At 41.8% G+C, this 14,167-nt stretch overlaps 1 protein-coding gene across 3 annotated transcripts in view; it reads right to left on the bottom strand.

Annotated features, from left to right (window-relative positions):
- Nucleotides 1-14,167, bottom strand: part of snx19b (sorting nexin 19b) — a 222,788-nt gene that overhangs the window by 187,059 nt on the left and 21,562 nt on the right. For all 3 annotated transcript variants that reach the window (XM_072486615.1, XM_072486614.1, XM_072486613.1), the window contains one exon: nt 9,053-9,239. In XM_072486615.1, coding sequence (XP_072342716.1) covers nt 9,053-9,239 — 187 coding nt within the window. The remainder of the gene's footprint in view (nt 1-9,052; nt 9,240-14,167) is intronic.

The following is a 14,167-nucleotide window of genomic DNA, read 5'->3' as shown; positions in this document are numbered from 1 at the left end:
GGATCGAACCTGGGACCTCGGCGCCGTGAGGCAGCAGGGCTAACCCACTGCGCCACCGTGCTGCCCTGGCACAAAGCTATATTTAAGAATTACCATTCCAAAATTTTTCATGGATGGCTTTCGTCTACATTTCTATCCCCACTGCTATGGATGTATGCAGGTAGGATCACTGCCATTCTGCACTGGTATTACAGCCTCTGCTAGGCTGAACTAAGTCAGCTAAATTGAAATCTGAATTTCAGTCTCGAACCGACGACGGTCAGATTTCGATTTCTTAATGCTGTGAGCTGTAGGCCTGGTATGATGTCAGGTCACAGACCTAAAATCATTCCATCTGTTTCTATCTCCACAGATGCTGCCAAACCTGCAGAGTATTTCCAGTATTTTCTGTTTTTATTTCAGTGAATGAAATGAAAATCGCTTATTGTCACAAGTAGGCTTCAAATGAAGTTACCCTGAAAAGCCCCTAGTCGCCACATTCCGGCGTCTGTTCGGAGAGGGTGGTATGGGAATTGAACCCGCGCTGCTGGCCTTGGTCTGCTTTACAAGCCAGCTATTTAGCCCACTGTGCTAAACCAGCCCCAGTGCTAAACACTGCCCCAGCGTTATAGTGTACCTGCTACTGTCGCCCATTAACAGCCTCCAGCCTTGCACTTTGAACGAATGTCAAATTGTATAATTAGCATTCATCGTTAATCAAAATGGGGCAAATGGTACGACTAGAAATGAGCCTGTTTAATAAAGATTCTGGGTCCAAACTAGAGATCTTACTTCCATCCTATACCTGAAAATACAAATGATAGATATGCAATTCAATGAATAGGTTAAAATAGAATTCTGATAAATAATAACACTTCCATATCAATGATCAATAAATGCTTTGAAAAAAAGATGCCTGCTCCTTCACGTTCATTTCTGTTCTCAAACACTTGTACCAAATGAAAAATAAACTTGAGTGCTTCTTTTTTGCTACTTGTGAAGGAGGCGATTATCCCCCCCACCCCCCCACCAAAAACGAGGAAATGTTAGAAAGATACCCCTGATTTTGAGAGACCTTTACAATTCTGGCAGAGGTGATGTACTGAAACACATGTTGTCACAACAACCAGCACTTTAGAACAACAGACTTTGAATAATGATTATGCAACAATAACAACAATTCAAAAGTATTTCACTGGTTGAAAAATCCTTCAGAATCTCCTGAAGTCATGAAAAATACTACTGTTACAATTATGAGGTTTATAAGATTAATTGTGTTCTGGACTGTAGCTTTAAATTTAGGGTAAATTAAGGGGGTGGTGTGACCAGTTCTGCAGACTGACTTGACAGTAAACCTGGGTGGTTTGAATGTTAGAGATCAAATGAAGACTTGGGCAGAATTCTCCCATTTTGAGACAAAGTCCTGTGACCAGAGGAGGGGGACGTGGCTCGTTTCCCCAATGCAGAAGGTGGCAGGAAAACACACCAAATCATCCTGCCCCAACCTCATTAATCATGCACACAGGTATTTTGTGGCGTACCCCTGCACCCTGGTACACCACAGCAATGGATCGGGGGTGCATCTGCAGGAGGACCTTCCAGACTCTGTGTCCTGGGGGGGCTCCATCTTCCAGCCTGGAGACCCATCTTCATTCTCAGAATGCCCATCTTCTGGTCTCAGCTTGCAGGCCTGGATAATGCATAGTCTGCCTCCAATTCCGGGTGCCATATTGAAAAGACATCGAACATCCCTGTCCCACTATTGAAGAAAGAAGGTGGGCCACCTGAAAGTGCAGATGGATCTCCAGGAGCGCTTTTAGACCAGAAGATGGACCTTCTGAGAATGAAGATGGTCTCCAGGCTGGAAGATCACCAAGCACTGAGTCTGAAACGTCCACCTACAGATGCGCCCCGATCCACTACTGTGCTGTTCCAGGGAGTAGTGTTGGGGTTTGCCTCCATTCTGATCTATGGAGGCAGCTCCAGCCATTGTTAAGGTGAATCCTGACATCGGCACACCACATTGCTCCAAATGTGTTTAACACCGGTGTGTTTTCTCTCTGGCATCGCAGAGAATCTGCGGGGGGCCGGGGGGGGGGGGCATATTCTTCCCCCACGCCTGCCATCGAACCCACCAGCCGGAGCTTGGGAGAATTCTGCCCTTAGATTATTTTACTGAGAGGAATTTGCATGGTATTTATGCTTGGAGACACTGACAATCTCAAAGTTTACTATGAATCGCCGAAAGTCCAAGGAAGATGTTGTAGGTATCGGGTTGCAGACATTTGTACTGCAAACCAATATTTATTTCTAAGATAACAGGTACCTAGGATCAATTATAGTCAAATAGCATTTCTACCTGGATGCAAAGTTAATGGGCTGGATTCTCCGTTTTGGAGAGTAAGTCCCCATGCCGGCGTGAAAACGGTGTTTATTTACGCCAGGAAAACGCTCCCGGGCCCCGGACCGCACGCCCACAGTGCCCCCAGCCCTGAATGAAGCCCCCCTCTGCCACGGGTCGGCCCTCCTCTGGCAGCATGGTAGCATTGTGGATAGCACAATTGCTTCACAGCTCCAGGGTCCCAGGTTCGATTCCGGCTTGGGTCACTGTCTGTGCGGAGTCTGCACATCCTCCCCGTGTGTGTGTGGGTTTCCTCCAGGTGCTCCGGTTTCCTCCCACAGTCCAAAGATGTGCAGGTTAGGTGGATTGGCCATGATAAATTGCTCTTAAGTGTCCAAAATTGCCCTTAGTGTTGGGTGGGGTTACTGGGTTATAGGGATAGAGTGGAGGTGTTGACCTTGGGTAGGGTGCTCTTTCCAAGAGCCGGTGCAGACTCGATGAGCCGAATGGCCTCTTTCTGCACTGTAAATTCTATGAATCTATAAATCCCCCGACTGTGCCAGCCCCGGACTGAGTCCGATGCTGGCGCGCAAGGTTCCCGAACGGGTGAGACCATGAGAGTCCCACGCCGTCGGGAACCCGGCTGGTCAGGGACGGTGCATTGCGGGACGGGCCTCAGGCAATGGCCTGAGGCCGTGGATAATCAGCGCCCGGTTTGCAGGGGGTAGAAATTCAAAAACCGGCACCGCTCCCGACATGGGCATCAAAACAGATTTTCGATCCCGGTCCGAACACAATTTCAGCATCGGGAGCAGAGAATCCAGCCCAATGTGTTTCAAGTTGCTATGGGGAAGAGGACAGAGCAAACCATTTTGAGATCAGGTTACAAGCTTCCCTAGAAACCAACGAGTATCACAGTCAGGTAGCAGAGGTTCCGAGTGGTCAACAGAAATAAATGGCTGCTTGACTTTGCAAACTTCTACAAACAGATGCATTTGCAGGCTACTACAGATGAAGGAGCAAGGCCGCGTCTAGTCGAAGAGATGCACCCTGCAGCTGTCTAAGGATTCCCACTGATGGTGGATTTAAGGAACTCCCGCAAACTGAGGAAAGCACCTGGAGACAGTCACTCGAAGTTACTACTCAGGAAAACAGCGAATTAGAAATCCATTGGAAGCTGGGAGCAACTGTGGAATGTTTGCTACAAGGATTATAATTCCTTGGGGAGTGAAATATGTGAAAATTATGAAAGGGGAATGCTGCTCTCTTATGTGTAAATTATAAGTTGCCGACAAAAAGAAAACAATGTTTGATCAACAGTGCTTTTAGTCTTTTTGTCATTAATTCAGCTAGGAATTGCAAGGTTGAATCTTCTTTTAAACATTATCGGTGTCTACGGAGATCATAAAACTATTTATGTGGAAGTGCATTCTTTTTTTTATTAGAATATAGACCTAATTGTTTTAAATATTTTCTGTTACAATATTAAAACTTTAAAATAGAAGGAAGGATATCATTCCTTGTGTAACTAAGGTAAAATATGAATTTTATCTCATTATTCAGAATTACTTCCATAATTCATCTTTAATAATGAGGTGAGCTGCCACAAAAAAATGGTACGGAATGTAGTACACTTTGAGCCATCAACGTATTCATGAAAATACAAATTTAGTACAACGGTTAAAGAAGATATCAAAGCATTGCCTAACAAAACAATTAAGGAATGGATATGTGGTTCCCCAAAGGTCCAAATAATTAATCCATTGAATGGCTGAGCAGGTCAATCTTCAGTTCAGCCTCTGGTCTATGTTGAGTTAGCTATCTCAGTCAAAGAGGCAGTGGAAGTCATGCAACTGGCCTCATTCACCACTAGTTAAGTAGGGTTTGGGGAAGGAAGTCAAATATCAGTCAAGGATCCACGTCAAGGCCACAAATTGCCATGTACCAGACCCTGCCAAAATTGCATGCACGTGGACGTCAGGTTAGGACAGGATCACATGCAGCTATTATTTCCTCCCATGTCCAAATGTCATGACAACCCTCACTATCAAAGCTCACAAAAGGATAAAAGACACTCTTGCAAAGTAACAGAAGGTAGCTGGCAACCATAGTTTAAATAATAGTCAAACCTCAGGAGAGAGGAAGGAACTGGGAGAGGAAATCAACTAAAATTAATGTGAATATTCAAAACCAGACAACGTTGGAAAGCTTGACGGGGATGGAAGGATGGTAGGGCTGGGCTGCTACACATACTCTGCAATAATTCACTAAGACAACGACAATAACTGGTACTAGTAAAGCTGTCCTGGTACTTGTAAAGCTGTCACACACATTCGTATTAACAAAAGACAAAACTTCCTTCCTCACAACCAAAACCTCAAGACATTCTAATTTAAAGGAAAAATATTTTTGGCTATGTTTACTGCCAAGGTCTAATGAACTTTCCAGGAACATTTAACTTTTCAAAATTAATCAGAATAACATTGTTCATAGTCCTCTGCATTCTTGCAAGATTATGACTATAGACCACTTTAATTAATCGTAGCAAATGAAAATAATTTCCACCAGGCAGTTATGATAATTTTCTTGCAATGACAATATTCTTCACAGTAAAACATTCTTCAGTTATTTAAATGTTAATTTTCAATAGGTGCAAATAGGCTTTACAAAGTACAACATCAGTAAACTCTAAATACTAAGCTAGTTCAAGTTAAGTTCAACAGATTTCATTCAGGAACACCTTGAAAGGGTTTTGTTTTGTGTGTTTCAGCTATTTCACTTATGGCTTAATTCTTCTACCTCTTCAAACCTCTGTTGGCCCCATCTACCTTTATAAAGCCTGCTTTTACAAACTAACATCAGGCAAGAGCTACAGCAACCAAAGAGAAAATGCTGGAAAATCTCAGCAGGTCTGGCAGCATCTGTAGGGAGAAAAGAGCTAACATTTTGAGTTCAGATAACCCTTTGTGAAAGCTGGCCATGAGCTCCAGCAAACTGACCGTCACTTTTTTGTCACAAAGTGCATTACCTCACACTTTTCCACATTGTACTTCATCTGCCACTTCTTTGCCCAATCTCCTCGTCTATCCAATTCCTCCTGCAGCCTCCCTGCTTCCTCAACGTTACCAGTCCCTCTACATATATTTGAATAATCTGCAAATTTAGCAACAATGTCCTCAGTTCCTTCTTCCTGATCGTTACTTTATATTATGAATAGTTGTGGTCGCAACATTGACCCCTGTGGAACACCGCTAGTCACTGGCTGCCATCCTGAAAAGAACCCCTTTATCTCCACTCTCTGCCTTCCACCAGTTAGCCAATTCTCTTTCCATGCCAGCACCTTGCCCCTAACACCATGGGCTCTTATCTTATTCAGTAGCCTCCTGCATGGCACCTTGTCAAATACCTTAAGGAAATCCAAAAAGATTGTGTCCACTGGTTCTCCTTTGTCTAACTTCCTCGTTACCTCCGCAAAGAATTCTAACGGATATGTCAGGCATGACCTCCCCTTGATGAGAACTCAGTCCTATTTTATCATGCACTTCTAAATATTCTGGAATCTCGTCCTTAATAATACTCTAAAACCTTACCAACGTCAGGCTAACCGGCCTATAATTTCCAGTCTTCTCCCTCCCTCCCTTCTTAAACCGGAGTGGTATATTAGCTATTTTTCAATCCTTTGGTATCCTCCATGCCTCCAGTGATTCCTGAAAGATCATCACCAATGCCTCCGTAATCTTCACAGCTGTAGCCTTAAGAGCCCTGGGGTGTAGTGATTATCCGGTCTGGGTGATTATCCACCTTCAGACCTTTCAGTTTCACCAGCACCTTCTCCTTAGTGATGGCCACTACACTCAACTCTGCCCCTGACTCTCTGGAAGTTCTGGTATGCTACTGTGAAGATTGATGCAAAGTAACTATTCAGTTCCTCTGCCATTTCTTTGTTCCCGATTGCTACTTCTCTAGCCTAATTTTTCAGTGGTCCAATGTCCATTCTTAATTCTCTCTTACCTTTTATATATTGAAAAAAAAATTCTTGCAATCTTCTCTTATTTTACTAGCTATCTTACGCTCATATTTCAACTTCTCCACGTTATTGCTTTTCTAGTAGTCCTCTGCTTGCTTTTAAAGGCTCCCCAATCCTCTAGCTTCCCACTAATCCTCGCCACTTTGCATGCTGTTTCCTTTGCTTTTGTGCTGTCCTTGGCTTCCCTCGTCAGCCATGGTTGCCTTGTCCTCCCCTTAGCATGTTTCCTCCTCCTTGTGATGAATTTCTGTTGTGCCTCCCGAACAACCCACAAAAACCCCTGCCATTGCTGTTGCAATTTCTTCCCCGCTAGGTCCCCCTTCCAATCAACTCTGGCCAGCTCCTCCCTCACGTCTTTGTAGTTACCTTTACTTAATTGTAAAACAATTACATCTGATTCCAGCTTCTCTGTCTCTGTTTGTTGAAGAGAACGACACTGAATATTGGAAAATCGCATTCCAGCCTTTGTTGGTGGAATTAAATTACAGGCATCTCCAAGGTTAAAACTCAACATCATTTTGTTTGAAAATAAAACAGACATAGACCATAAAGAATCAGAGGCATATTTAAACATTTCTGGGTCCAGTTAGCCCATGAAGGTGGCTAGGGCCAATAGCTGGCAGGAAAAGTGGCACCAATGGTAGCTTTCTTTGCCGTTTCTTTTGGAACATTGAAATAAAATGGTAAGGGGCAGGTCCCACAACATCATGCTGGCGGGGCAGGCTCAGCCCTACCAGGAACTTAGTTTTTTTTTAAAAAAGATTGGGGAGCCACTTTTAAAGTCCGCCTCATTGCAAAAATGTTCATATAGAGCCTCCCCCCCCCCCCCCCCCGAACACCACCGGGCAATGCCCCCTGGCATTGGGGGGCATTGTGCCAGGGACAGTGCCTGGTAGTGCCCAGGCATGCCGCTTTCCCCCTGAGCGATGCACTCACTGGAACTCCTCTGGCAGGTCTGCCCGCCCGGTGCACGCCGTGGAAGACCGGTCATAGTTCATGCCAGTCTGCCCTCACACCAACGCCCGGGGAGGGGGGTGATAATGATATGCAAATGTATGGAAACTATGTTCCCGACATCAAATGTCTGGAATACCGTTATGTCAGTGGCAAGGACAATCACACTTTTACACCGCAGCATGAAACATGATTTGGACATTTCGAGATTTTCCCCTCACGTCACTGATACCGCCCGGCGAAAACGGAAGCACAAAATCCCCCCTTGGTATTTCCCCAATCAGAAGGCACAGAACTAACTACCAGATGACCTGAGAGACAGAAGAAATTTACAGAAGAAAAAGCCACACATAATGTTGTACTTGCAATATAACTTTAAATAAAATAAATGGGTATCTTGATTCAGGCTTGTTCCTTATAACTGTTCTCACCATCAGTACAAAGAAGATTTCATAGGTAGGTGAGCTTTCTGGTGAGATAATTAACTTTAAACTTTGAGTCTTTGGGATACAAGAACAAAAATTAGGAACTTGAGTAGGCCAATTTGCCCTTCAAGCCTGCTCTGCCATTTATGAACATGTCACTCGGCAAATGCGTTTCATATTTATTATCAGACTTACAACTGGAGGGTAAGGAAAATTCTACCACTTCTCATGCCCTTCCAGAGAGTAGATAACATTCTAACTACAACAATAATAAGCTAAGCTAATAAATTAGTTCATCCAGAATATCATCACTTCAGTTTGCAAAAGGTTAATAAAACAAACTAATCAGGCAAATCCCTTGAATCCATCGTATAGGATTTGTTTATCGGGAGGAAAGCAATTGACATTGTCCCTCTGAAGAATATTTTGCACCACTCGAAATTCAATCTATAATAGTTGCTTGGCCCACTGTATTCACTACTATTTCAAAGCAACTTCAGTTTAATTGCTTTATTATTGATCAAAAGCAATCAAGTCTTCTCCCGGAAATCAATCCTAATCAGTGCATTAATTTATCAACAATTTTGTCACTTTCATCAAGCTATTTGTTCCGTAGCTTGCGTACCTCACCTAGAATACTGGAATACAGTATATTAAAATTGCTATTTCAGACGATACAAAAATAAATATAAATTTATATTTTGTCAAATTTATAATAGTCAAATTCCAATGGTCCTTGAAAAGATAGCTGGTAAATTTATTTGGTTCGGGAAGGCTGCGTCCTTCTGGATAATCCTGAATTAGTTAGCGCATTTGAGAGATATGGCGCTGAGGTGGAAAATGAAAATGGGAGAGAGAAAAATCTTCTAACCTTCATTTTATTCCTGTCAGCTTGGCTCAGTATGTTGTGTTATAGACAGAAACTCTAGTGCAGGTTTTCAGAACTGCATTGGTGAAGGTCCCACCTGTTGGACTACACTTAAAACCAAGGTTTCATCTGTCTTGAAGGTTGTAAATTGAAGATTTGTGTCAGGACTCTAAGAAGGGCAAGGAATATATCGCTCATGTCCTGACCAACGTTCTTCTCTCAATAAATAGTTGCTAAAGGCAAGTTAATTTCATTGTCATTTGGGGTCATCAATGTGCACGTTTATCAACATAACAATAATCACCGCATTCGAAAACTGCGAAGTGCCTCCAGAAATGTCAGCAGTGCGATATGGCATTATAGAAAACTCCGCCCGGACATAACCACAAAAACATATTCATTTTAAAATCCTCCATACAAATACAAAACAATACAAGTATTCTGGGTCACTTACATACCTGAATTCAAATCCCAGTGAAAAGAAGGTGGCTCACTGCCTTTCAGCTTTTTGACTGTATAATCATCTTCGATAGCGGCAACCTCTTTGGACTCTTTTCCCTTCAAATTAATTTGCATTCTTTTCAGCAATTTTTCTTTCTCCGAGATGAAATCCTCCATGCCGGCTATGCTAAGGCCTTCTGATAACTGAGGTGAAACAAAACAGGAACACACTAACAAGAACAAGTTCTGGCATAATCACAACGTCATAGAATTTACAGTGCAGAAGGAGGCCATTCGGCCCATCGAGTCTGCACCGGCCCTTGGAACGAGCATCCCACTTAAGCCCGTGCCTCCACCCTATCCCCGTAACCCGAACTAACCTTTTTGGACACTAAGGTCAATTTATCATGGCCAATCCACCTAACCTGCACATCTTTGGACTGTAGGGGGAAACCGGAGCACCCGGAGGAAATGCACGCAGACACAGGGAGAGCGTGCAGCATCCACACAGACAGTGACCAAAGCCGGGAATCGAACCTGGGACCCGAGAGATGTGAAACAACTGTGCTAACCACTGTGCTACCGTGCTGCCCCATACCTTTGTCAAAATTTAGACTAATGCATCACTTAGGTCTGGAAAATTGACGATGCTGGCAATAATTTTAGCAATTTACCAGCACACCTATCTATATAACAAGAGTGACTATAATTTGGCAATAATTTTAGCAATTTACCAGCCCACCTATCTATAATAATAGTGATTATCCATTAATAAGCAATTTATTGAATGCACGAAGGCACTATGAAATTTACTGAGGACATGATAAGGTAAATGCAAGTTTTCTTTAACCGAGATTGCATTGTTCATTCTGAATTCTTAATTAACCATTTAAGAATTGCAGTATGCTGCAGAACAAGAGCATTCATGAATTTGATGCTATGTCTGATGAATTACCTTTATTCAATAGTCCCTTTCAAATGGAGAACCAATTTACAGGAAAAGTAATCTTTACAAAGCTACCCTTGCCAGAGTACACTTTTTGGTTCTAAAAAGCAGGTTAACATAAGCTGCTCTATCATATTTCTCAAAATACTGTACATATCTTTCAAGGCATTAAACAAAGCAGATGAATCTTAAAAATTGAGGAGGGGCATTTTGGAGTAACGTTAGGAATCACTTTTCCATAAATGAAGGGCAGTGGAAATCTAGAATTTTCTCAATCAAATGCCTTTGGATGCTGGGCCACTAGATTTACCGAGACTGAGACTGTTGTTAGGTAAGGATCTCAAGTGAAATGGAGGAAAGGCAGGTAAATAGAATTGACATACAGATCAACCTGGTCTAATAATATGTGAACAGGCAAATTAGTGTTAAGTCCCAGAGACAGCATCTCTTATGATATCGCAAAGAGCCCATCATAAAGGGAAAACTGTAGGCATAAACTCACTGTCATAAGAAAATAGGCCACTCGGCCCATCAAGTCTGCTCTGCCATTCAATCATGGCTGATATTTTTCTCATCCCCATTCTCCTGCCTTCTCCCTATAACCCTGATCCCCTTATTAATCAAGAACCTCTCTATCTGTGTCTTAAAGACACTAGGTGATTTGGCCTCCACAGCCTTCTGCGGCAAAGTGTTCCACAGATTCATCACCTTCTGGCTGAAGAAATTCCTCCTCATCTCTGTTTTAAAGGATCGTCCCTTTAGTCTGAGATGGTCTGTGCAGTTTGCGGACTATATTATCATTAAAATTGAGATCATGAACAGCAATGGCAACTTTCATTTGTGTAGCACTTTGAATGTGGTCCATGGCAGTTTACGCGAGCTTTGAACAGAATTTGACACAAGGACATACAAAGAGATATTAGGACAAACGGCCAAAAGCTTGGTCAAAGAAGCAGGTTTCAAAGACTGTCTTAGAGGAGGACAGAGGTAGAAAAGTAGAGAGGTGGACTTGGGAACACCACCATCCAGAGCTTCCCCTCCAAGTCACTCACCATCCTAACATGGAAATATATCACCATTCCTTCACTGTCACTGGGTCAAAATCATGGAACTCCCTCCATAGCAGCACTGTGGGTGGACCTAAACCTCGGGGACTGCAGCAGTTCAAGAAGGCAGCTCAGCACCACTTTCTCAAGGGAAACTTGGGATGTGTAACAAATGCTGGCTTAGTCAGTGACATCCACATCCCGTGAATGAACAGAAAACAATGTTTAGGGATGGAGTTCGCACAGTGAGGGCAAGGGGTGATGGGTGAACAAAACTGGCGTGTGTTAGGGTAGGGGCAGCAGCGCTTAAGTTAAGTTTATGGAGGATGCAGAGTGGGAGGCTGGTCAACCTCAGGATCTGTGAAGGATCCGCAGATGTCATATGATTCAGGTACATTTGGTCGCTATTATGCACTATACAATTTCTTTATTTAATGAAGAGAGGATGTCACTAAATGATCCTGCATTCAAGTTAGTAAATCTTTGTCATTGTGGAATAAATGGTAATAACGCACAATCTCACTCCGCCTATTTACTATTGAACATGCAAACAACTAGAGTACTGCAACTTAATCTAGAAAATCATCACTCAACACATTTCTGCCCACAAAAATATGTCACTGTAAAGGTTAATTGGGTCTTTTTTTTGTACGTTCTTTTGTTGTGCTGTTAAAGTGATCACAGTTCATGGGTCTCAAGAAATTAGTCTGTTTCCATCATGAATTATGATCATAAATATGTTACACATCATTGGTGAGCTCAGCAGGTATTGTTCTTGAAATGAGCGATAACAGCCAAGAATATGTGTCAGTACTAATGACAAGACTGTCAGCGTCATTGTTCTTACAGTGTAAAACTGACAGCAATTTCAGGCATCCAAACATGCAACGTCAAACACAGATATCCAGAGGGTGCTGTCAGTGACACCCCACGTCTCCACTGGGTGCACTGTTTCAGTCTTCACTGTAGCATCCACTCGAAATGACGGATTTGGTGTGAACTTCAACTATGTGTGCACCATTCTCAATGTAAAAATCAACAAAAATGTTACACCATGTTTAATCACGAGTGACTGGATTTTTAAAATCATGGTAAGTCATAATTATTTCTGAACTGCTCTAGTCCTGAAAAACTAATCTAACAAGTGTGAAGTTTCATTACCTCAAAAGAACATTTTAAGAGTGCAGAGCTTTTAATTAGATAAAAATGAATTAATTTATTTGTGCTGATGCGTATGTTCTGACTTTATTTCGCTTTCTGTACATTGATTTAAGTATGATTTACATTTCTTGCATCTTACTTCCTGCTTTCCTGTGAGAATTCTTCAATTTGACTGGTTGATCAGCCTATCATCTGCTTGCCCTGTTGCTGGGCATAACAGATCCCCTGCAGAAGGTGCCAAAGTGAAAATTATGTCAGAAAGAAGAAATCTACACAGGAGACCCTGCTAAACCTTTGTGGACAACCTTTTTTTCAAGGTCAGTGGTGAGCGCTGTCTCTTCACAGCTGATTGCATTCCTGAGTCATATTTTTCCACTATCTGAGCTCATCTTTAGCTACAGCAGCACTTGACAGCCGCACTGCACTACTAGAAGTAATTGAACCTTCTGGAGCTAATACATAATAAATGTTCTATTTTACAAAACTAACACCCACGTATAATCGCTCACAATAAACAAACAAAGCCTACCAATACTTTGTGTCCGAAAGGTTCAATGCGAATGACATGTGCACTCTACAGTGGGTCGATTGTAGATAAAATATTATATTAATGGCATCACCAGGACAAGCAATAAATACCAAGATCGCTTTTCCAGTTCCAACTAAAACTTAACTTGTTTTGAATACAAACCAAAACAGATTTTGCTAGATAAGCCAACTCATGAAAAGATGATATTTCATACCACTTGCACTGAAAACAACAGTTTTATTTGGAACACAGATGGAGTGAATCATCCAAACTCAGTAGCCACCTGTAATCCAGTCTGTCCATCTAACCATGCAGGAAACAGTTGGACTGTTAAAGAAAATACTACTGCCAAAGTTCAAAATTGTAACTTAGTATTTTCTCCCTTAGAAATATTACATCTCAGAACATGATTTCCAATGGTTCAATACATTTTTCAAACTGCAAGACTTAAATTTATACGTTGGGAGACTAAGCCTGAATTTTTCTCTTCATACATTGCAGATACTCATAAAGCAACATGTGCACACAGCAATGGTCAGTAAAATCAATGCAGTCATTTCTTAATGAGTATAAAAACCACACTGGAACTCATAACAAATTTGACGAGGTAAGTAAATAGAATATTGTTGTATATGCACAATGATAGTCTTGAAGAACTGTTTATATTTATTGCACTTTGGTAATGTGTTGAAAAGCAACAGCATTTTTTGTGCTCGTTTATCAGGTATAATTTTTTCCAGCGACTTAAATTCCAGACCTATAAAATGCCTTCTGGAAACCCGGTGATATAATTTACAACGTATTTTTGCAACTGCGATTAGCCACACACGGATTTTAAAAATGTTAACTCACCAATACCTGGAACTCAATTAGGTTTCCAGAATATACCACTCACATCATACACCTTTCAGGCCACTGTCAATGCAATTTTGTCAGTGACTATGGGAAGGTGCAATAGAAGAACACAGATTGCCTGGACTCTAAATTTTCTTCCCCCCTTTCATATAAAGCAGAGTGATGCCTCCTTGAAAATTTAACTGAGATTAGGAACTCGCCATAAAGGAAAAATTGTAGATGCAAACTCACATCTTATTACTTGAATCATTCAGCAGTGCATTTTTCAGAACATATTTAGAGAAGACCTCATTATTATTTCTACCAATGACTCTATCGAGCTTTAACTATGAATTGGGTACTTTAAATTTTTAAGAAAAAAAACAACTGTAGTTTAAAAGCTAGAGCAAATGAAGACAAACTAAATATTCTAATCCTCCAAAACTCCTATAGTTACTTCTCACTGCCTTTAATCCCTAACGACTCTAATTCCCTACTGACTTCAAACTCCACTTCTTTCAGTATCTGCTCCTGGGAACAGATCTCCCCAAAACACATACAAGATCACTTCCTAACTATCTACCCTTCTACTCTCCATTTGGCATGGTACTTCTGT

Source organism: Scyliorhinus torazame, chromosome 21, assembly GCF_047496885.1.
Source record: "Scyliorhinus torazame isolate Kashiwa2021f chromosome 21, sScyTor2.1, whole genome shotgun sequence".
Taxonomy (NCBI): domain Eukaryota; kingdom Metazoa; phylum Chordata; class Chondrichthyes; order Carcharhiniformes; family Scyliorhinidae; genus Scyliorhinus; species Scyliorhinus torazame.
This window is presented reverse-complemented; position numbering and strand designations above follow the sequence as displayed.